The following is a 23,589-nucleotide window of genomic DNA, read 5'->3' as shown; positions in this document are numbered from 1 at the left end:
ACCGCCTAGGGTTTTCTTAGAATTATGCTCAGTTACCGCCGAGGATTTTCTCGAAACTATGCTCAAATGCCGCCGATGGTTTTCTCGGAACTATGCTCAGATGTCGCCGAGGGTTTTCTCGGAACTATGCTTAGATGCCGCCGAGGATTTTCTGGGAATTATGCTCAGATACCGTCGAGGGTTTTCTTGGAATTATGCTCAGATGCCGCTGAGGATTTTCTCAGAATTATGCTCAGATGCCGCCGAGGGTTTTCTCAAAATTATGCTCAGATGCCCGAAGGTTTCTCAGAATTATGCTCAGTTTAGCTCAATTTATATTCACTTCATGCTCAGATTTGACTCATTTCCAACTTAAACTCATTGAAATTTATCTCAGATTTTAAGTCCACACACTTGCACAGTTGTTACATCAGACAAGGAGAATTTTCTAAAATTCAAGGATCTGACACTGCTAGTGAGAGCTCACGCTCAAGGACCTGACATTTTTTTAGTTTGGGGAGAATTTTACCCTCAAGGATCCGAACACCCCGACGAATTGTTAAATCAGGCTGCAAAATGAACTATCACTAGCTTTGGCATTCGGATATCGCACTATATACCAAAATAGATTTTCTATCTAGTTTGCTTCAACCCTCTGCCAAAGAGGGGCATCTGTAGACATCCCATTTTTGCACTCGCCTGATTAATCAACTTGTCAACCCGATCGCAACGGTTCCCAATGATGAATGTCTATTCCAATGCTTTATTTTGTTACCAGATATGTTTCAGAAATCTGGATGAGGTATCTCGAATTTACAAAACCTTAGAAACCACGCTACGCTAGGAAAACACGACCCCAGAAACATAGAAATCATCATCTTGCAGACCAAAAAGAAGCTTCACGATAAAATTACTAAAAATGACCAAATTACCAAAATACCCCTAACATCAAAACAATCCTAGAGCCTACATTATGCTTAGGAAAACCCATTCAAACACCTAAAACAACAAATTGAAATCAAATAAATCATTTCGTCAATTTTCACAGAATTTGACAAAATTATGAAAATGTCCCTCATAAAGTTCACGATCATTTCATACAAAAAACTTCATAAATGACAAAATCCAACATTCCCATTGAATTCCTTCTGAAAAATTGATTCCAGAACATCTTGGAACATTGAAAAAAGACTTAAAATGTAAAAAATCCTCTCCGAGGGCAAAACGGTAATTTTACAATTTTAATAATTAAAATTTTCAAAATTAATAAATAAACCATTAAATAATGTACAGTGAAACATTAATAAAATTAATTTAAAATTTTTAACTAAAACATCGATCAATCAGGTTTTCAGGCAAAATTATTGATGGTCTGAAGAATTGAAGATATAATAAAATGGGGTTCTCCAAAAATTAAATTCAATCAAGTAAGACTAAAGTCTAGATATTAAAAGCCAACCAACAAAGACTAAAGTCAAAGTATTAAAATCAATCTCATAAGACTAAAGTCAAAACCCTAAATCCAACCCTAATCTAAATAATCAAGTCAATCTCATAAGACTAAATTCAAAATCCTAAATCAAAACCCTAATCTAAACTAATCAAGTCAATCTCATAAGACTAAAGTCAAAACCTTAAATTAAAACCCTAAAGACTAAGTCAATCTCATAAGACCAAAGTCAAAACCCTAATTAAAACTCTAAAAGAAGCCTTAATCAAACCGTAATTCTTCTAAAAAACTTTATAAATAGGAGCCTCCACACCCTATATTCGTATCAAAGAAAAAACCCTAGAAAGAGTAGGTGAAGAAGCCCCCACAACCTCCCCAAAACCCTAATTTTGAATCCCCAACTCCTTACCTAACACCCATACTTCGATTTTAGCCTGAAAAACACCTAGAAACCTTTAAAAAACACCCCAAAATCAATAACAAATTTGAAGAATCCAGATCTAAGAAGGAGATACCTTGCCTCGGAGATCAGAAATCAGATCCGGAGACAGAACGAAGCAAGGAGTATGGCACAAGGAGCAGTTTCATAAGATCTGAGGAAATAGAACCTTTGCGTATCGAAGTAAAATTTCTGTTATTTTTTATCTAGGTTTTGTCATTAGCAATGTAGTCTTATTTGGGATAAGTAGAGACCGGTATTGGTCGGGCGTGGTTGGTGCCTAATACCTTCCAACCCCGTAATGTGATCCCCGGATTCAGTTTGTCTATAGTAGATTAGTTTTGAATTAGTTTAGAGTCAGTATTCGATTCCTAGACCGTAATAACTAGGTGGTGACTCCCAAACCTCAAGGGTCAAAAGCGGATCCGCGCACCCCGTGGATCGAGGGCGCTTTCAAGCACTGATACATTTTATAACATCTCTATCGATATTTTCATTTCATTGAGCGAGTATCTATTCCATGTTGAACAACAGCCAAGCATGCATCTAACATATCTTCATCAGACCACGCGAACAAGTCTTTTGAAATTTCTAAATAAATTCATTATCCCTTCGTGTTCTTTTAGGGATATGAGGATTTCTATTTGAATATCTTTAGATATTATTTTCTATTCCGAAGTCAATGACCTTTGCTTTCTCGATTAAAAGTTGAACCCAAACCTTATCTTCTTGTTCAGGAGAGAAATCTATCCTTGAAATTAATCCATTAATGCACTCGAGGTATTCAAAAATTTCCTTTATCCAATCAAATTCAGATGGGATGATAGACACCTCTATAGACTCGATCTAAAGAAAACATGACCTTGATGGATTGATAAAAAAAATTTGACTCAGACTAACCCACATGACTCATGAAAACTCAAGACAAGTATCCACAACGGGCTTGATTATGAATTGAGAACTTGAGACATTGCTAACAATTGACAGGATTGAGACACAGTGATCTTCAGGGGAATAACTGTGTAATTTTGAGAAATTTTGGGGTCATTTATGAAGATTCACTTGGTCTTGACATTTGTTCTAACTGACCAGACTAATGACCCTAGCAAAATGGTGAACGATTGAGCTTAGGTGCAATGATAACCTTGTAACCCCATCCAAGGTGGATTATCAATTTTAGTGTTACCCTATTGATAGCATTTTAAATGAACCCTGAGATTTTTTTGAATTCTGTGTATCAATCCATTAAACAATTCATTGCATTATTCAGAAGGAAAAATAATTTTATTGAATCATTGACAAATAATATTTTCATTGAATAAAATTTTCAACAAATCTGATTTAAACTATTTTAAAAAAATATATATATATTTTAATAATTTTTCAAAGTCTATGCAAAATATATTTTATAAGTCATTTTTCTACGAAAGAATAAATCTTTTGTAAATCATTTTTCCTTTATTTTCTTTTGAAAAACATTTTTTCTGAAAATTATTTTTTTTTCGGAAAATATTTTTTCATTTTGTTTAAAATGGGTTGAAATCTGAATTAGCAAAGAGTTTGAATTCCATTTTGATTTAAATGGTCCGGCCCATCATGATTATTGGATCGAGATGGACTGCGTCATTATGAACCATTGCCAAGTTTTTTATTTTTAAAATTGATTCTTTATTGGGTTAGTGCACCTAGTAATACAATAATTTTGAATCTGGTTTAAACAAAAAGATTGCTCATTGAGGACAAAATCGTACATTCTTGATCTCAACATTTGTAAGCTCCATTTCCAATAAACAACCTGGGAATACCCATGATAAGTTTGAGTCGTGACTTATAGGAAGGTTTTAGATTCTAGGTTTACTACGTGCAATGCAATTTATTTGGCTACCCTTGCCCAAGTGCACCTATATACCTCTCGATACGTGGTCACTTGGTTTGATATACCGTATAAGTAATAATCTAAGACTCCAACTCAAATCTCTGAAGTCAAAAAATAGCCAGTTTAATTCCTAGTTGAGAGGTGGCACACAATGCTGAGCAAAGGCAGTCTTAAATACCTTTCGTCTAAAATAGACGTAGTATATTTTCTCGTACAATAGGGTACAGCGATGCAGGATCTTGCTTATGCACTGATTTTAACTAAGAAGTATAGTTGGTGAACTTAGATTAACTTTGATATACCGTATAGGTAAGAGTCTAAGGTTGACAATCGGGACATGTGACTTTGCGGCTTACAATAGGACAAAAGCTCAGGTCACTCAAATCTGGATGCATCGATATACCTTTCAGTGTCATCTGATCGAAAAATACTAATACCCCAGTTTTATATACCATAAAGTTATATGATTGGAGTTGTGGTTTTCATGCATGAAGTCGCATCTCATGAGGAGACCGGACCATACACTAGTACCACGTTGGCTATAAGGGACATGTAAGTGTGCAATGTGGTAAACGTGTCAGTGGCATGTGCAAAACAGGGTGAGGTGCGCCTAAGGCTTTTTCAAACAAATGGGCCCATGGACCTGATCACATCATCATAACATTGATACCAAATATTGAACAAAATATACACAACTTTCATTCAATTTGAAATCAGAGCATGCACATCATTAGATCATTGATCCAACATTAAAATAGGCACAAAGATTCTTTTATTTTTTTTTTATCCAAACAAAATGATTTTTTTTAATCTATGGTCCAATCAATGATCAATTTTGGGTGACCCAAGACAATTCGGGATTTCCAAGAATATTAAATTGATGATACAATGACAGTTGTGGAGGTAAATAGTGAAAAAAAAAACCATTTTTTATTTATGAAGAAGCATCATTACTAAAAAAAAATTAAAAATACAGCCATTAAACATTTTCAATTGCCATCCTAACAACCTTTGCAATCAAATAAAGACTTAATTGAATATCTAGATTTGGTGTGTTCTAGATAAAAAATCGGTGTGAAATTTTTTTTATTCTCACTCTCTCTCTTTCAATTTACCAACCTAGAACGTTGAACAGTATTCCCAAAATTCGATTAAAAGGGAAGATTGAGAGAGTGGGTTTAAGTTCATTGATTCAAATAAAAAAAACCAACGCAGATTTTTTAAAAACAACTCTCAAAGATTTCATTTTTTTATTTTCAATCTTCTTTTTAAAACAGATTTTTTTCGATTGAGAACCCACCCTTTTGAACCAAAAAAATCGATCAATCAGGCTCTTAGGCAATATTGTTGATTGCTGCCCAGATATTTATTAAAGGACCCCTCCATCTAGGGGCTCAAAGAATTAAAGATATAATAAATGGGGTTTCTTAATAATCTTAAAGTTAATCCAGTAAGACTAAAGTCAATCTTAAAGTCAATAAAGTAAGACTTAAGTCAAAATTTTAAAGTCAATTAAGTGAGATTAAAAGTCAAAACCCTAATAGAATTCTAATTAAATAATACCTCTATTTAAAACAATCCTAATTAAATAATCTATTTAATAGAATTCTAACTAAATAATAACTCTATTTAAAATAATTCTAATTAAATAATAACTCTAGTTAAAACAATTCTAATTAAAATATGACTCTACCTAAAATAATTATAATTAAACAATAACTTTCTTTAAAAGAATTATAATTAAACATTAACTCTATCAAAATAAGCACTTAAAAAAATCTATAAATAGGGGTCCTTACAACCCATTTTCGTATGAAAAAATAAACCCTAGAAAAATTAGGTCAAGGAGCCTCCCTACCTTCCCCAAAACCCTAATTTTGAAGTCCTAACTCCTTACCTAACATTCATACCCCAAGTTTAGCTCAAAAAAAAAAAACCCAAAAACCCTTCTAAAATACCTTTTAATTCATTAAAAAAATCAGAAAACTCACAGATCCAAGAAGAAGATACCTCAACTTGGAGATCAAAAATCTAATCCGGCAACAGAATGAAGTGGGGAATACTATACAATGAGTTGTTCTATCAGATCTGAGGGAATAAAATCGTTGCGTTCGGAAAATGTAACTTTTATTTATTTATTTATTATTATTTAGGTCTGGTTAGCAATGTGGTTTTCTTTGGGAATTAGTAGAGACCAACGTTTGCCAGGCGGGGTTGGTGCCTAACACCTTCCAACCCCGTAATTTGATCCCTGAACTCAATTATTTTTTAAGTAGATTAGTTATTTTTATCCGTTTAGAGTCGATATTCGGTTCCTAGACCGTAATAACTAGGTGGCGAGTCCCAAACCTCAAAGGTCAAAAGCGGATATGCGCACCTCGCGGATCGAGGGCGCTTTCAGTGACGACTCCACTGGGGACTTTTGAGGATCAGACTTGAAAAATCCCAAGTATGGGATCATTGCCAATGACCTAATCTTTTTTATTTATTTAATTTTTAGTTAGTTTCTTTTTATTATTTGTTTATCGATTTTATTTTTTTTTATTTTTTTTTATTTTTTATTATATATATTTGTTGGTCCAATCATTTATTATTCGGGTCAATTTTGAGTGCATTGATTTAGTATATATTGTTATCTGTAGTTCAATTAAAGGTTACTTAGGGTGACCCTAAATGGCGAGGATTTCAAGAAATCGATTTGTTCAAGATGGATTAACGATTGTTAAAGCATGGAAGTTTTCTATTTTTTTTTAAATAAGATAATCTTTAATCTTTTCTTCCTCTCTTTTTAATATTCATTAAGCGTACGATGGTCTATCCTTTGATAGTTATTTAAAAAAAAAAAGAGAAGGGGCTGGTGTGTGTTAAATTATTTTTTAATGTGCTACTAAGGGGCAGCAACATTTTATAAAAATAAAGAAAATTTTTAATGTGTTGTCAAGGGGCAGCAACGTTTTTTTAAAAAAAGAAAAAGGGGCTAGTGTGTGTTAAAAAACTTTTTGTTGTTAAAGGACAACAACGTTTAACAAAAATAAGGGGCTGGTGGTAAAATATAAATAAATAAATATATATATATAATATATATATATATATATAGGGTCGCGTTCGCACGACAACCATTTCTACTCACATCGCGACAAATCGACTCAGCCATTCGATTTCGATCAGATCTACGGTTTAGATCATAAGTAGCGTTACACTAACGAATTTTCGTTATTTCCAAGTGCCTCCCCGTAAAACACAGATCTGAGAGTTTCTTCCTCTTCGTTTCACTCTTCTTCTTCGACTCAGATCTTACTCTTCCAGCCGAAAAACAGATCTGATCTGCGTCTTCTTCTTCGTTTCACTCTTCAATCTGCCAACTATTCCAACCCATCTCTTCGATTCAAACAGATCTTCGAATCACCCAAAAACGAAGACGCAACTCATTTTTTTTCCGATTCAAACAGATCTTCTTCCTTCCTCTTTGTTTGCCACGGCGCCGACGAAGGTCGCGGCTTCGTCCTCATCTCTCTCTCTCCAAAGAAACCCTAAGGTAAACCCTTAATTAATTTTTTTTTATTTCATTTGTTTTTTTTTTTTATGTATCGATTATGAAGAATCATCGACAAATTTTGTTTCGAAATTTTGCCACTTTTTTTAGCTGCTTTGTTTCACTGATAAAATAGAGTGATTTTTTGCCATAATTTTGCAAAGTTATGATCTGTGGTAATCTTTCATCAAGTGATTTTGCAAAGGAATTTATAAAGTTCTCTCTTGTGCTATTTACTATTGTTGTTGCTAACTGCTTAGTTAAACTTTGTATGGTTCCAAGTGCATTTTACATTGTTTCATGAGACCTGAAACAATCTTTTTGAATTAATTTTCTCAATGTTTGACTCCAAACTTTACATGAGTTTGTAAAGCTTTATATACCCTAATCTTCAAGAAAATCGAATTAATAAAACTTTGTATTATTTTATTTATTTATTTCATGTTCTGAGTTTTATGTATGAAAACTGTACATGTTGGTGACACTCTTTACTTGACAACCCGAATGCCACTCTTATTTTTTTAATCTAAAAAGGTCGTTCGAATGGCAGACGTCTTGAAAGTTTTAGGCATATCTCTCTTTGAAATTTCTTGTATAAAATCAATTAAATTTGTAATGGAGTTCCAAATAATTTGAAAAGATCTTTTCAAAATTTGTTAAGTGAGAATGCAATGGGTTCTTTGTTAAGTTTTATGCATTGTTGTTACTAAAATGCATGAATAGCCATTGTTACAATGGGTTCTTTGTTAAGTGAGAATGCAACTGAGACCTTCACCTCATGGGCATTCAACAAGCTGAGAAGCTAAATATTCCCCCTTTTATAATTCATCTTACCCAAATTCATGATCGCAGAGAAGTAGTCCAGTACAAATTGCTTTGGCCAATTGGTTTTGGTTTAATGAATTGTAGAAAGATTACTGAATTTTGTTCTCTCAACACAATATACATTCAAGCCCAGCTTACATACTCATGACAATATATTTTTGGAATTAGTTACCTTTTAACGTGATTCTTTTTTCTTTAATCAATGCTCCTGTCCTTTTTTATGTGATTTCACATGGTATTTATGTCACAAATTCAATTTGGTGGAGTACATAGCCTTCACCTGATATGACTTCAACAAATTCTCTATGAGTACAAAGTTTGACAGATTGACTTTTTTGCTTGGTTGAAGGGTACATGCCTCAAACGATGAGACTAGGAGCACTTGGGCTTTCGGCTTATCAAACATCATCCTTTGAGGAGCTTGAAGAGACTACAAGTAACTTCGATACAGCAACTTTTCTGGGCAAAGGTTCTCATGGTCAGGTATGCCATCCCATATTGTTAAACACAATATATTGGATTTTATTGATTGAATTCGTGCCCACTGCTTCATGATTTATTTCATTGCAGTTGTTTTTATAATTCATCTTACTCAAATTCATGACCGCAGTTGCCTTGATCAAGCTGAGAAGCTACAAGATTGAATTCAACGTGTTGGAGTCGGATATTCAACCATTGACTCAAGAAGGTGACTTCAAACTGTATATTAGCTCATGATGCAAGCTTGGTGTGGACAGTAGATAAGAATTTTGATTGACAGATAATTGGGCTGAATAAGTTATGTCCCCCCATTCAATTATGTCTAGTTTATTGTCCAATTCATCAGCTTGAAATTCTAGTTTACAGATAATTGGGCTGAATGTGGTACGTAATGTCTTATACATCAAAATCCATTTTGATTGAAATTAGAGTGTCTTTGAAATGTGGATTTGATTGAAATTTCTGTTTTATGTGTTGTTGTGATAAATTTTTAGCTTGGTGAAGTTAATTTTCTTCTTATATTTGTCGATTTCCTGATTCTTGAGAAACATGTTTATAGAAACATGTTGGTATCATCTCTTGTACATAATTTTGTTATTGCTTCAACCAACTGTATTCTTCAAATGATGTTTTTATCATCTCTCGTGCGTAATGTTGTTGTCAAGATCATAACCTTGCTTGTTTTTTAGATTATTAATTTATATCCGTTGATGGTGGGATTCAGTAAATTGTGAAGTAAAACCTTATGCATTTTTAAGTGATTTGTGTATCAATTGGTAGATTTCTGTCCCATTATAGTGAAAGATCCACTAAAGTTGTATATGCAGTTGAATTAATTACTTGGTCAATATTAAATCTTTGTTTTCATCTATGTGAATGCCCTTAACATCAGGCACACAAGAGCACATCAAGGTCTGGCACGTGTTTACCATCTCAAGAATCAAAGAAAAGCTGCTTATGATGAGATGACAAAGCTGATAGAGAAGGCACGAAACGATGCATTGGCTTATGAGAAACACTCAGAGTATTGTGACCGTGATAGTCCGTGCAGCAAACAGCTCTCCAGATTATGACAGCGATGAAGAGTACTTGGCCCAAATGTCTGCAAATAGCCCTCCAGGAGTGCATTCTTCACTCGACAACTACGATGTCTGGAGCGATTGCTGCTTCTAATGGGCTAAAACTTAATCTTGAATCTACAGGACTGCGTGGTTTGGGAAATACAAATGTCGGGGTAGAAGAGCTGATCTGCATAGACGGGTGAAATGGGCAAAAACATTCAGCTACGATGAAGCAAGACCTTTTCTAGATAGAAATATAGATGAAGATCAATGGCTACAACTTTAATTCTTTTTTCAATTTGTATTCTTCCCATTACACATAATTCATGTGCCATAAGGTTGTTTAAGCAAACTATTAGCTTTGACGCTGCTGATTATGCCTGTATTGGTCGGTTCAATTTTGAGCAGAGAATATTATTTAGTGTTTGTTTTTTTTTTTTATGTATCGATTATGAAGAATCATCGACAAATTTTGTTTCGAAATTTTGCCACTTTTTTTAGCTGCTTTGTTTCACTGATAAAATAGAGTGATTTTTTGCCATAATTTTGCAAAGTTATGATCTGTGGTAATCTTTCATCAAGTGATTTTGCAAAGGAATTTATAAAGTTCTCTCTTGTGCTATTTACTATTGTTGTTGCTAACTGCTTAGTTAAACTTTGTATGGTTCCAAGTGCATTTTACATTGTTTCATGAGACCTGAAACAATCTTTTTGAATTAATTTTCTCAATGTTTGACTCCAAACTTTACATGAGTTTGTAAAGCTTTATATACCCTAATCTTCAAGAAAATCGAATTAATAAAACTTTGTATTATTTTATTTATTTATTTCATGTTCTGAGTTTTATGTATGAAAACTGTACATGTTGGTGACACTCTTTACTTGACAACCCGAATGCCACTCTTATTTTTTTAATCTAAAAAGGTCGTTCGAATGGCAGACGTCTTGAAAGTTTTAGGCATATCTCTCTTTGAAATTTCTTGTATAAAATCAATTAAATTTGTAATGGAGTTCCAAATAATTTGAAAAGATCTTTTCAAAATTTGTTAAGTGAGAATGCAATGGGTTCTTTGTTAAGTTTTATGCATTGTTGTTACTAAAATGCATGAATAGCCATTGTTACAATGGGTTCTTTGTTAAGTGAGAATGCAACTGAGACCTTCACCTCATGGGCATTCAACAAGCTGAGAAGCTAAATATTCCCCCTTTTATAATTCATCTTACCCAAATTCATGATCGCAGAGAAGTAGTCCAGTACAAATTGCTTTGGCCAATTGGTTTTGGTTTAATGAATTGTAGAAAGATTACTGAATTTTGTTCTCTCAACACAATATACATTCAAGCCCAGCTTACATACTCATGACAATATATTTTTGGAATTAGTTACCTTTTAACGTGATTCTTTTTTCTTTAATCAATGCTCCTGTCCTTTTTTATGTGATTTCACATGGTATTTATGTCACAAATTCAATTTGGTGGAGTACATAGCCTTCACCTGATATGACTTCAACAAATTCTCTATGAGTACAAAGTTTGACAGATTGACTTTTCTTGCTTGGTTGAAGGGTACATGCCTCAAACGATGAGACTAGGAGCACTTGGGCTTTCGGCTTATCAAACATCATCCTTTGAGGAGCTTGAAGAGACTACAAGTAACTTCGATACAGCAACTTTTTTGGGCAAAGGTTCTCATGGTCAGGTATGCCATCCCATATTGTTAAACACAATATATTGGATTTTATTGATTGAATTCGTGCCCACTGCTTCATGATTTATTTCATTGCAGTTGTTTTTATAATTCATCTTACTCAAATTCATGACCGCAGTTGCCTTGATCAAGCTGAGAAGCTACAAGATTGAATTCAACGTGTTGGAGTCGGATATTCAACCATTGACTCAAGAAGGTGACTTCAAACTGTATATTAGCTCATGATGCAAGCTTGGTGTGGACAGTAGATAAGAATTTTGATTGACAGATAATTGGGCTGAATAAGTTATGTCCCCCCATTCAATTATGTCTAGTTTATTGTCCAATTCATCAGCTTGAAATTCTAGTTTACAGATAATTGGGCTGAATGTGGTACGTAATGTCTTATACATCAAAATCCATTTTGATTGAAATTAGAGTGTCTTTGAAATGTGGATTTGATTGAAATTTCTGTTTTATGTGTTGTTGTGATAAATTTTTAGCTTGGTGAAGTTAATTTTCTTCTTATATTTGTCGATTTCCTGATTCTTGAGAAACATGTTTATAGAAACATGTTGGTATCATCTCTTGTACATAATTTTGTTATTGCTTCAACCAACTGTATTCTTCAAATGATGTTTTTATCATCTCTCGTGCGTAATGTTGTTGTCAAGATCATAACCTTGCTTGTTTTTTAGATTATTAATTTATATCCGTTGATGGTGGGATTCAGTAAATTGTGAAGTAAAACCTTATGCATTTTTAAGTGATTTGTGTATCAATTGGTAGATTTCTGTCCCATTATAGTGAAAGATCCACTAAAGTTGTATATGCAGTTGAATTAATTACTTGGTCAATATTAAATCTTTGTTTTCATCTATGTGAATGCCCTTAACATCAGGCACACAAGAGCACATCAAGGTCTGGCACGTGTTTACCATCTCAAGAATCAAAGAAAAGCTGCTTATGATGAGATGACAAAGCTGATAGAGAAGGCACGAAACGATGCATTGGCTTATGAGAAACACTCAGAGTATTGTGACCGTGATAGTCCGTGCAGCAAACAGCTCTCCAGATTATGACAGCGATGAAGAGTACTTGGCCCAAATGTCTGCAAATAGCCCTCCAGGAGTGCATTCTTCACTCGACAACTACGATGTCTGGAGCGATTGCTGCTTCTAATGGGCTAAAACTTAATCTTGAATCTACAGGACTGCGTGGTTTGGGAAATACAAATGTCGGGGTAGAAGAGCTGATCTGCATAGACGGGTGAAATGGGCAAAAACATTCAGCTACGATGAAGCAAGACCTTTTCTAGATAGAAATATAGATGAAGATCAATGGCTACAACTTTAATTCTTTTTTCAATTTGTATTCTTCCCATTACACATAATTCATGTGCCATAAGGTTGTTTAAGCAAACTATTAGCTTTGACGCTGCTGATTATGCCTGTATTGGTCGGTTCAATTTTGAGCAGAGAATATTATTTAGTGTTTGTTTTTTTTTTTTATCTATTTGAACTTGAGTAGTGAGATGGTCAATGGCTATGATAGGTTTGTCATACATATCCATCACTGAGGTCTATAGGTTTCAAAGGTTGGGCAACTAGCATATTGGAAGTCTAACTTTGATATGTCCTCATCATCTCTTACTTTTTAACTTGTTCTCAAGTCTTAACAAGTTTTGAAGTAAATTAAAATGGCAAATGAGGTTGGAAACACTGCTGCCTTCTTGGCATCACCATGGGCTTCTGCCATCATAGGATTGAGATAGTTTGGACAAAAGACGACCACGCCAAGAAGTACTAAGTACTAACTAATAAACTAGTATTAAGAGGAACTTCATTTATATTATAATCTATATGGAGGAGTGATGTTGATTCCACCCATTTTTCTTACAGTACATCATCCGAAGGTAGCTCATTGGAATCTGCTATTTTGATATGAGAATGTTAAATTTTTGTTTTGTCGGAATACTAATTATGTGCTGGTATGAGAATGTTCAATTTCTTGCTTAGTTCACGTTATTAACTGTGTTTCTCTTTGAAGTAAGAGATGATGGTGATGAACATATAGAAAATAAAAGGGAAGAAAATGATGGCATTTCTATTGAAGGACATGGGTTTTGTATGTTATTAAATGGGTCACTTTCTCAACAAACAAAAAAGATGAGAGAATTACAACTCAGACGACATTGAACTTGATCCAATGTTCACCTTTGGTTACCCTTGCACCTGACCTGCTTCAAATTTATGATCCACTCAACATGACCATTAATATCAACTGAATTCCAAGGTGCAAAATACAAACTAGCTGATTAGTTTAAATATGACGATACATAAATCACAAATGAGAAACATTTTAGACAATGATTTCATGGCCTAAAGAATATAAGTACAACACAAATGGAAGTCCGGACTTAATGGAAAATGCTCCAACTATTGTTCTAAGCTGATCTAGGAAGAGCTTGAACTACCACACATCTGTAATTGCAACACATATGCCAAGTCTCTCATGTCAGAATAAACATACATCAAACCCCTAAAAAGCCTATCATCTCTCTATCATATTTACAAACGTTTACAACCCCTACAACTTCATCAATTTTTTTATTGTTGAGAACTTCACGGTCTGATATTGCAGAGCCACCAGACTCAGTCCCCTTGGCGACAGTGAGCTTTGATATCAACCCACTCGTTCCCTACCCAATCCATGGAACTCCTTATATCCCTTCTTTGAAAAGTTGAGAACCTATCCTCACCTGACATTAAAGAGAAAAAGATGATTATTTTGGATTCATCAAGTTTATTACCTTTTCTACATGTTTGATGAAACAAGATGCAACCTGTGTCTAACTTTTCCTCCATAATAATTTTTTTACATTGAGTCAGAGGCTAACCTTTTGGGTGATGGATTAGCTAGAATCTCAACAGCAAGTTCCGTCAGCACCTCTTCCCAGCCTAGCGGAATTGGTTGCTCATCAACAAAAGGACAACTACATTGGTTATTTCAACTCAAGTAAGGGGAAAAACAAAATTAGAAATTCACATATCTTCTCTTGCAGTTCTTACTTGTGTGATTTGCATGCTTCAAGTGCCATGATTGCTTTCCTCAAGTTCTGCTTTGACTTGGTTGCAATCTTAGCAGCAAAGCTCATGGGTAGATCAAAATTCTCCTTTCTTGCGATCTGAATAAGAACCTCCATGATCTGAGAAATATAAAACAACGAGAGATTGACTTAGAATCAGTATTTCAGTATGTCTTAATACATAGAATACCATTGTAATTGAAATAGGCCTACATAGCAAAATGGAGGTTGTTATTTTAATGAAACAAGATGCAACCTTGTTTATGTCCGCTGTTTGGGTTTCTCCTAATTCACATATTGCCACTAATGCAGAAACCTCAGAAGGCCTAAATTCCAAGAATTCAATCCTTATATTTCCCATCAAACAATATAACAGACCTCAAATTCACCATTTAAAAAGAGACATAGTGAGATGGACCTTTAATTGTGTTTAAGATGAGTTAATGGATTGAGGAAAAAAGCTTCGAATGACCTTTGAATAGAAATGGACTCCTCAGCCTTAGCTAATGCCTCTTCACTGTGGTGAACTTGTTGAAAAGAGGAGCTATTAGAATCGGATATAGTGTCATCATCACAATGGACAGAACAAACATAAATGCCCAGAGATATATGGCTAAGTACGGACCTCCTTTCTGCAGAAATGAAATTCAATATTAGTGCCTTTCAATTGCAGGATGAGCATCCCACAGGAATTCAAATATAGAAACTCGATGAAGACCAAAGCTGTAAACACTACAGATTTAGAGTTAAAGCAAAAAAAACTTTCTCCAATAGTAAAGTAAACAGAATCAAAAAATATATGTTATCTAAAACAAAAAGGACAATGTCTGCACATACCAATATAAGAACTTCCAATCAAGCCCAGATTTGGCCTATTTTTGGTAAGTGACGTTGGAAATATTAAAACCTATTCTCATTGATAGTGAAATCAGTAATTAATACAACAAACCAACCCTCACTACCTACATATCCTTAAAAACTCAACCCTCACTACCTACATATCCATTCATCAAAACCTCATCAGTTCTTCAATCTTCAAACCAACCACATTCCCTCCTTACCAAATAATAACCCATAGTGGAAGAACATAAGACTAACTCATATTTTCCAAAATCAACAAACAATACAAACTTCCAAGAAATATAAAGCTATAATCTAAGAATTGAATGGAACTCAATTGGGAGGCCAAAGCATTCGACTTTCGTGGGGCCATAGTCCTAACAAACAGGTTATTTATAGATTATACCTAACTTTCAACCTTGCTTTTTTAGATTTATATTCGTGTAAATGTAAGATCTTCTAATGATTCTGAAAATTTTACAGGAATCATCTGTTGGAGTGGTTCAGCCACAACCAAATCCAAACCAGTGGAGATACAGTATCACAGATCATAACTTTGCAAAATTATATTCGCGTTCGGACGACAACTTGTAAACATGGGGCTAAAAATTTCGGAATGGGCTGATTTTTGGTGAGGATTACCACAGATCATAACTTTGCAAAATTATGGCAAAAAATCACTCTATTTTATCAGTGAAACAAAGCAGCTAAAAAAAGTGGCAAAATTTCGAAACAAAATTTGTCGATGATTCTTCATAATCGATACATAAAAAAAAAACAAATGAAATAAAAAAAAATTAATTAAGGGTTTACCTTAGGGTTTCTTTGGAGAGAGAGAGATGAGGACGAAGCCGCGACCTTCGTCGGAGCCGTGGCAAACAAAGAGGAAGGAAGAAGATTTGTTTGAATCGGAAAAAAAAACGAGTTGCGTCTTCGTTTTTGGGTGATTCGAAGATCTGTTTGAATCGAAGAGATGGGTTGGAATAGTTGGCAGATTGAAGAGTGAAACGAAGAAGAAGACGCAGATCAGATCTATTTTTCGGCTGGAAGAGTAAGATCTGAGTCGAAGAGGAAGAGTGAAACGAAGAGGAAGAAACTCTCAGATCTGTGTTTTACGGGGAGGCACTTGGAAATAACGAAAATTCGTTAGTGTAACGCTACTTATGATCTAAACCGTAAATCTGATCGAAATCGAACGGCTGAGTCGATTTGTCGCGATGTGAGTAGAAATGGTTGTCGTGCGAACGCGACCCATATATATATATGTTATTTTTTTTCTATTAAGGGGACATCAACGTTTTTACAAAGAATGGCTGGTGTGCAATAATAAAAAAAAACGGTTTTTATTTTTTCCATCTTCTTCTCCAATGGAAACAGCAGAGAGGACGCCTCTCCAACCCCTCTCTCTCTCTCTCTCTCTCTCTCTTTTTGTCTCTCCAGAGCTTTTGATACTCAGTTTCTCGAAGAATTCGATTGAAATAACCAGTCCAAGATTCCTTCATAGCTTGCGCTTCTTAGAGTGATTTTTCGACTCAGGCCGCAGGTGCCACTTGTCTCACGTACTGAGGTCAGTATTCCACTTTTCTCTCTCTCTCTCTCTCTCTCTCTCTTCTCTAATCCTTCCCATGAAGATTCCCTCATCGCCTCATCAGATTCAACTTCTCTTCTGCTCTTAAACGATTTTGGCAACAGACCTCTCCGTTAAAATTCTCTAGATCTATAATCTCATTGGTGCTTTCAAAGACAAATCTGGTTTATTTTAGAGTCATTGTTGTTGATGGAGTAAGATTCTGGATTGGTTGATATCTAGGATCGATTAGCAGTCGAAATCTATGATCCTCGAATCGATTCGTGGGTTCTTTGCCCACCTCTTCCTGTAGATTTCAGATTGAGAAATTCATCTTAATGGTTATCAACAACATTATTTAGAGGCAAATTTTGCATTTTCAGGATTTATTCGTGTTTCATTTGGTCATTTGATTTCAATTTCCGAGTTTGGAGTAAGGTTCAAACCTCGAGACCCTCAGGGGTTCTCTTCTCATTATTGATTGCTTGTAAGGATCAGTTTGTTTTTGCTGGCCTATGTAACAGTCCTCGTGGACCATTGCTTAATCTATGGAACATTGATGATCACATAATAGAGTTAGTGAGATTGGAATTATGCCTACAGCTTGTTCGCTAGTGACAAGGACTATAAATTTGCTTGAAGTGTGTAAGATGAGGAAAATTGACCTTATGTTTTCAATTAGGAGAATCACATGATATACCCAACTTGCATTCGTGAAATTGACGAAGTGATATGTAGTTGGGGAAAGGTTCCTAATTGGCCCGGACTTGGGAATCGATTTCATAAGATCATCAGCTTTGCTCCACAGTTTCTCTAGGTAATAAACCTTAGGTCGGTTTGTTTTATGATTTTATGGTACATTATTTAGCTTTAAAAAAAAGTCTTTTTGTTTTTGTTTAATAAAATATAATTCAATTTTTTTTTTTTTTTTAAAAGGGTCAACAACATACAAAAAAATTTTGGCAGCTCCATTCTCTGTTGCAATGGTGTTAGAAAGAGAATAATTTGTTTTCTCTATTGTCACACCAATTTTTACCTACAACACACCACCCTTTAATATTTGCTAGTTATTTACTTGATTGCAAACAAGTTGGTATGACAAAGGAATTTCTTTTTTTGTCCTGTGTTTTTTAATTTTTTTAGTAAGTTTGTTTTTTTTTTTTTTTAATTTGTAAAAAAAATAAAAATAAAAAAACGGTGCGTTGCACTTCGAAAATCAACCATAGGGGTGAACCACATAAGGAATTAATTACGTGCTAATTGTTTTAATTTTTCCATAATGTGTTGTCATGATATCCCGATTTTGATTGTCATAAGTCGAGTTGACTCATTTGGGTTAAAAACCTCATGCAATTCCCTTTGCATTCACTTTAAGCTTTATGTTAATGTTTCCATGTGATATTTGTCCATGTTTTACAACGTTGAATGCTAGGAGATGAGTTAACTCAATGAGTCCATGATCAAGTGAATTAGGTGCTAGATTAGGGTGCATGGTTTCCATTTTACCCAGTTGATATGATCATACCCCTTAGATACCTTGATTGATTGAATCTTAAGCCTCACGTGTTAGTTGCTTGATTTTAGTTAATTGATTGGTCTTGATCGATTGATTTTGAATTTCTTTTGATTTGCATGCTATGAGTTTGATCTTAATATACTTGTATTCATTATGATTGTAGCCCATTAATGATTTGATTTGGCCTATAGGTCCATTTATTTGAAAAAGGCCCCGGGCACACCCCACCCTGTTTTGCACACACTACTAGCATGTTTATTTTATTGCATTGCACATTGCATGTCCCTTATAGCCAACGTGGCACTTGTGCGTGGCCCGTTCTCCTCAGAGATGCGACGTCATTCATGAAAACCACAACTCCAGTCACGTACCTTAGGCTATATTAAACTGGGGCATTAGTATCGTCTGATCAGGTGACTCTGAAAGGTATATCCATGCACCCATGCTGGAGCGACCTGAGTTTTTAACCTATTGTAAGCCACACAGTCACATGTCCCGATTGCCAACTTACTACTAGTACGTGGTCGGTCCCTCGTGAGATGTCAAACCATTTATGAAAGCTACAACTCTTGACCTGTACCTATAGGTATATCAAAGATGATCCAAGTACATCAATTGTATTTCTTGGTCAAAACCAGTGCCTAAGCAAGATCCTGCTCCAATGTACTATGGTACTAGGAGGATAGACTACGTTTATTCTAGAAAAGAGGTCATTTAAGAGTGCCTTTGCTCAAGCATCGCGCGCCACCTCTGATCTGGGGATTAAACTGACTACTTTTGGCTTCAAAGAAGTGCGTTGAAGTTTTGGATTATCACCTATACGGTATATCAAACCAAGTCACCACGTACCGTTTGATTGAATACGCTCGAGAGGTATATAGGTGTACTTGGGCAAGGGTGGCCAGATAAAAATGCATTGCATAAAATAAGCTTAGAGTTTAGAAACCTCCCAGTAGGTCACGACTCGAACTTATCGTGGGTGTTCCCGGGTTGTTTATTGAGTGGGACCTTGTGATTGATGAAGGTATGTGAATGATGTATGAGATCAAAATGTATGGTCGTCCTCAAGGATAAAAAATTTTACTTTTGGAAATTAAAATGGGTGCACCGACCCAATAAATAATCCATTTCTTGTAATAATTCATAATGACCCAGTCCATCTCGATCCAACAATCATAATGGGTCGGGCCATTTAGATCAAAATGGAAATCAAATTCTTTTCTAAATTCATGTTCCGACCCATTTTCAAATAAGAAGAATAGTTTACAAAAGGAAAATATTTTCCAAAAAAAATGTTTTCCAAAAGAAGTGTTCCCTAGAAAAAATATTTTTCAAGATAAATTATTTTCGAGAAAATATTTTTCAAGAAAAAGTATTTTCGAGAAAATATTTTTCATAAGAACAAGATTTTCCAAGAGAAAGTGTTTTCCAAATAAAAAAATATTTTTCAGAGAAAAAATATTTTCCAGAAGAAAATATTTTTCAAAAGATCTATTTTTTTCAAGGAAAAACGATTTACATGGACCTTGAAAATTTTCTAAAATATTATTTTTCTAAAGAAAAAGAAAAGATTTTTACAAAAAATCTATTTTTTTCATAGACCTTGAAAAATTACTAAAATATGTTTTCCTAAAAAGAAAATGATTGCAAAAAATAATTTGTTAATAATTTTCAAGAGTGCAATAAAATTGCATAAATGGATTGTTTAATGGATTGGTGCATAAATTCAATAAAATCTCAGGATTTATTAAAATGTTATTAAGGAGGTAACACTAGAATTCATTTTTGATGGGGTTATCATTGTACCTAAGCTCAATCATTTGCCGTTTTGTTAGGGTCACTAGTCCGGTCAGTTAGAACGAACATCAAAACCAAATGAATTGTCAGAAATGATCTTAAAATTTCTCAAAATTATAAAGTTGTTCCTTGAAGATCACCGTACCTCAATCCTGACGGTTGTAAGCAATGTCTCAGTCCTAATCAAGCCCATTATGGGTGGCTATCTTGAGTTTTCATGAGTCATTTGGGTTAGTTCGAGTTCTTTTTTTCCAACAAGGTCAAGACTTCTTTATATTGAGTCTACTCTTTTCTATGAGTTGAGTTTGTTTGCCAAGTCTAGAACGACATCTGTTGCCCCATTTGAATAAACTAAATTTTTTAATAACTCGAGCGCATTAACGAATTAACTATTAATCTGACTTCAAGGATAAATTTCTTTCTTGAGCAAGAAGATAAGGGTTGGGCTCAACTTTTAATCGAGAAAGCAAAGGTTATTGACCTCGAAAAAGAAAATAATTCCTAAAGAGATTAAAATAGAAATGATCCTATCCCTAGAGGAACACGAGGGGATAATGAATTTACTCAGAAATTTTAAAAGACTTGTTCGAGTGGTCTGATGAGGATATGTTAGGTGTAAGCTTGAGTGTTGTTTAACACGGAATAGATACTCGCTCGAAGAAATGAAAATATCGATAGAGATGTTATAAAAGGTATCAGTACTATCCTCACTGCATCTTGAGTTGCAAATCACATATTATCAACCGATATGGGGGTATCTTTTGAACTAATTTCTGATAATGAGTCGTATTTCAAAACTTAAGTCATTACTCTATGTTCAAAGTTCAAAATCTCGCACCATAAATCATCTCCTTATCATACTCAAACCAATGGAGCAATTGAAGAAGCCAATAAGAATCTGAAGACAGTCATCAAAAAAATGCATCAATCACATTGGGATTAGTTAGAGAAGCTACCATTCACACTATGGGGGTGTCGTATTTCAAATACAGTCCTCTACTAGAGCTACTCCCTACTCCTTAGTGTATGGCATGGAAGTAGTCTTGCCAGTTGAAATAAAAATTTTGTCTCTCAGGGTCTTGTTGGAAAGATAGTTGTCAGAAGCAGATTGGGTTCGTCAACGGTATGAAGAATTAAATTTGATCGAAGAAAAATGACTAAGAGCTTTGTACCAAGTGCAAGCTTATCAAAGAAGAGTCGCCTGTGCATTTGACAAAAAGATCAAGGCCCGTCACTTACAAGTCAGGGTTTTAGTACTCAAAGAGAATCGGACACCTATCTTTGACCCTAAAGAAAAGTTCAAACCAAATTGGGGAGGTCCGTTCATCATCAAGGAAATATTACCAGGAAAAGCTGTCAGGCTTCAAGATCATGTTGGAATTGAATTACCAGAACCAACCAACCTTGACCAAATCAAATGATACTACATTTAAGGAGGTCATATTTGGTTGAATCAATTCTCCTATTACCCATTTCAATATATCCTTTCTCAACCCCTTTGCAGCCTTTTCAAAAAAAAAATTATGCCTTTCTATTTTACAGCTTGATTACCTAACCTAAGGGAGGGAAGAATTCGAACTACGTTTTGGTCTGATCCCAAAATTCTGGGGTACGTAGGCAACCTGAGAAGTTACTTCTAGCCCGACCACATCAAAATAAAAAAACTAGAAAAAAATTCAAAAGAAAAAAGAAATTTCTTCAAAATGGGAAAGAAAATTCAAGGTAAAATAAAAGAAATACCACACAAGGGCATTCGGGTTTTTAAGCCTCAAAATCCCTTTCTTTTATACCCCGTCCTAAGCTTACCTATAAAAGTTCTCCTAAGTACCGTGCGAAAAGTCAAGAAAGATAGCAAAGCAAGATCAGACAACCATTCCATAATGAAGAAAAGAAAAGAAAAAAAAAGCCTGCTAGGTTGAAAATCCCAAAAGGGCGACTTAGGTAAAAATTAAGGCAAGCTCGCAAGGTTGAAAATCTGAAAGGACAACTTTAGCAACAATCAGAGCAAAGAAAAAAAGAAAGCTCGCTAAATTGAAAACTTGAAAATGCGAGCTAGACAAAAGTTAGAGCAAGTTCGCTTGATTGAAAACTTGAAAGGACGATCTAGGCAAAAGTTAGACCAACAAAGAAAAATAGAAGAAAATCTAAGAACAGTTCGAGCTGAAACATCAGAAGTCCTAATAATCAAGTTCAATACTTAGCTTAAATCAGACACAGACTCAGAAGTCACAAGTATCTTTTCTATGATCGATTTGAAAATTTTTACTTCCCCAAGTGAACCAAGGGAGAGAAGGGTGAATTCTATGATGAGTCTCAAAAGGAAATATTTTGTTTTTTTTATAGCCTATCTCAAAATCTTCTATAAAATTAATCAAAATTAAAAGTTGGATCTTTATTGCGCTTGTGGTAATCAAATATTTCAAACCTTCATACAAGGGGCATTATCTTTTTCCTCTAAATATGTAGTTTCTCTGTTATACTAGGGGTATTTTTTTATGATGTATTCAATTATCTCCAATGCCATGTTTATTGTCAAACTATGGGCATTTTGCTTTTGAGCAATGTTAATCCTAAAAGATAGTGGGAACCCCAAACTTAAGGTTACCCTCTTGATAACAGTTTTTTGAAAAACCCTTCAGGTTCGAAAGAAATAAAAACTCAGGTTTTAAATTCATAAAACTTTTGGATAAAACCTTGAGATACAAACAAAAGCACTTCGGATCTCACATTTGGTGGTGCCCAGAAATTAATTAATAACCCATTTACTTCGAGTAGGAGATAGGGCATTCTTTCGTTCCCAGATTCTTTTCCAGATCCATTCATTCTTGGATTCGATCATTCTCTTCCAGATTCATTATCTTCTAGATTTATTCATTCGTTCCCCGATTCAATCATTATTCTCCAGATTCATTTTCATCCACATTTTAATCATTTTTCCCCAGATTCATTCATTTTTTCCCCAAATTCATTCATTCTTCTGTCAGTTTTGCTCAGATGCCGCCAAGGGTTATCTTTATTCTCCAGATTCATTTTCATCCAGATTCATTTTAATCATTCTTCTCCAGATTCATTCATTTTTTCCCAAAATTCATTCATTCCTCTGTCAGTTTTGCTCAGTTGCCGCCAAGGGTTAACTTGGATTTTGCTCAGTTGTCGCCAAGGGTTAACTTGGATTTTGCTCAGTTTCTACCAAGAGTTATCTTGGATTTTGCTCAGTTTCCGCCAAGGGTTAACTTGGATTTTGCTCATATTCCGTCAAGAGTTATCTTGGATTTTGCTCAGTTGCCTCCAAGGGTTAACTTGGATTTTTCTCAGTTGCCGCCAAGGGTTATCTTGGATTTTGCTTAGATGCCGCCAAGGGTTATCTTGGATTTTGCTCAGTTGCCGCCAAGGGTTAACTTGGATTGTCCTCAGATACCACTGAGGGTTTTTTTTTTCAAAATTATGCTAAA

At 34.7% G+C, this 23,589-nt stretch overlaps 1 protein-coding gene and 1 long non-coding RNA gene across 7 annotated transcripts; one reads left to right on the top strand and one right to left on the bottom strand.

Moving 5' to 3' along the window:
* Positions 1-6,837: 6,837 nt before the first annotated feature.
* Positions 6,838-12,837, top strand: LOC147396383 (uncharacterized). Its single transcript, XR_015180520.1, has 6 exons — positions 6,838-7,279; positions 8,451-8,584; positions 8,712-8,789; positions 9,474-11,341; positions 11,469-11,546; positions 12,231-12,837. It is a non-coding gene; the product is annotated as an uncharacterized LOC147396383 (long non-coding RNA).
* Positions 12,838-13,625: 788 nt separating this feature from the next.
* Positions 13,626-16,516, bottom strand: LOC147396382 (replication factor C subunit 3-like). 6 transcript variants are annotated; one of them, XM_086450417.1, is made up of 6 exons: positions 16,071-16,512; positions 14,836-15,049; positions 14,674-14,743; positions 14,401-14,537; positions 14,229-14,324; positions 13,626-14,090 (listed from the first exon to the last, which is right to left on the bottom strand). In XM_086450417.1, the coding sequence occupies exons 4-6, from the start codon at positions 14,532-14,534 to the stop codon at positions 14,087-14,089; spliced, it is 234 nt and encodes a 77-aa protein (XP_086306543.1). In that variant the 5' UTR covers positions 14,535-14,537; positions 14,674-14,743; positions 14,836-15,049; positions 16,071-16,512; the 3' UTR covers positions 13,626-14,086. The 6 variants fall into 6 exon arrangements, 5 of the variants coding, with proteins under 5 accessions (XP_086306543.1, XP_086306542.1, XP_086306544.1 ...); XM_086450416.1 differs by having other exon boundaries at positions 14,674-14,765; positions 14,890-15,049; XR_015180518.1 differs by lacking the exon at positions 14,674-14,743 and having other exon boundaries at positions 14,229-14,289; positions 14,890-15,049; positions 16,071-16,496.
* Between the last annotated feature and the right edge of the window lie 7,073 nt (positions 16,517-23,589).

Source organism: Akebia trifoliata, chromosome 8 (genome assembly GCF_017979445.1).
Source record: "Akebia trifoliata isolate Shusen 1 chromosome 8, ASM1797944v1, whole genome shotgun sequence".
In the NCBI taxonomy this organism is placed as follows: domain Eukaryota; kingdom Viridiplantae; phylum Streptophyta; class Magnoliopsida; order Ranunculales; family Lardizabalaceae; genus Akebia; species Akebia trifoliata.
The sequence above is the reverse complement of the archived record's forward strand: the minus strand, read 5'-3'. Positions and strand labels throughout refer to the sequence as shown.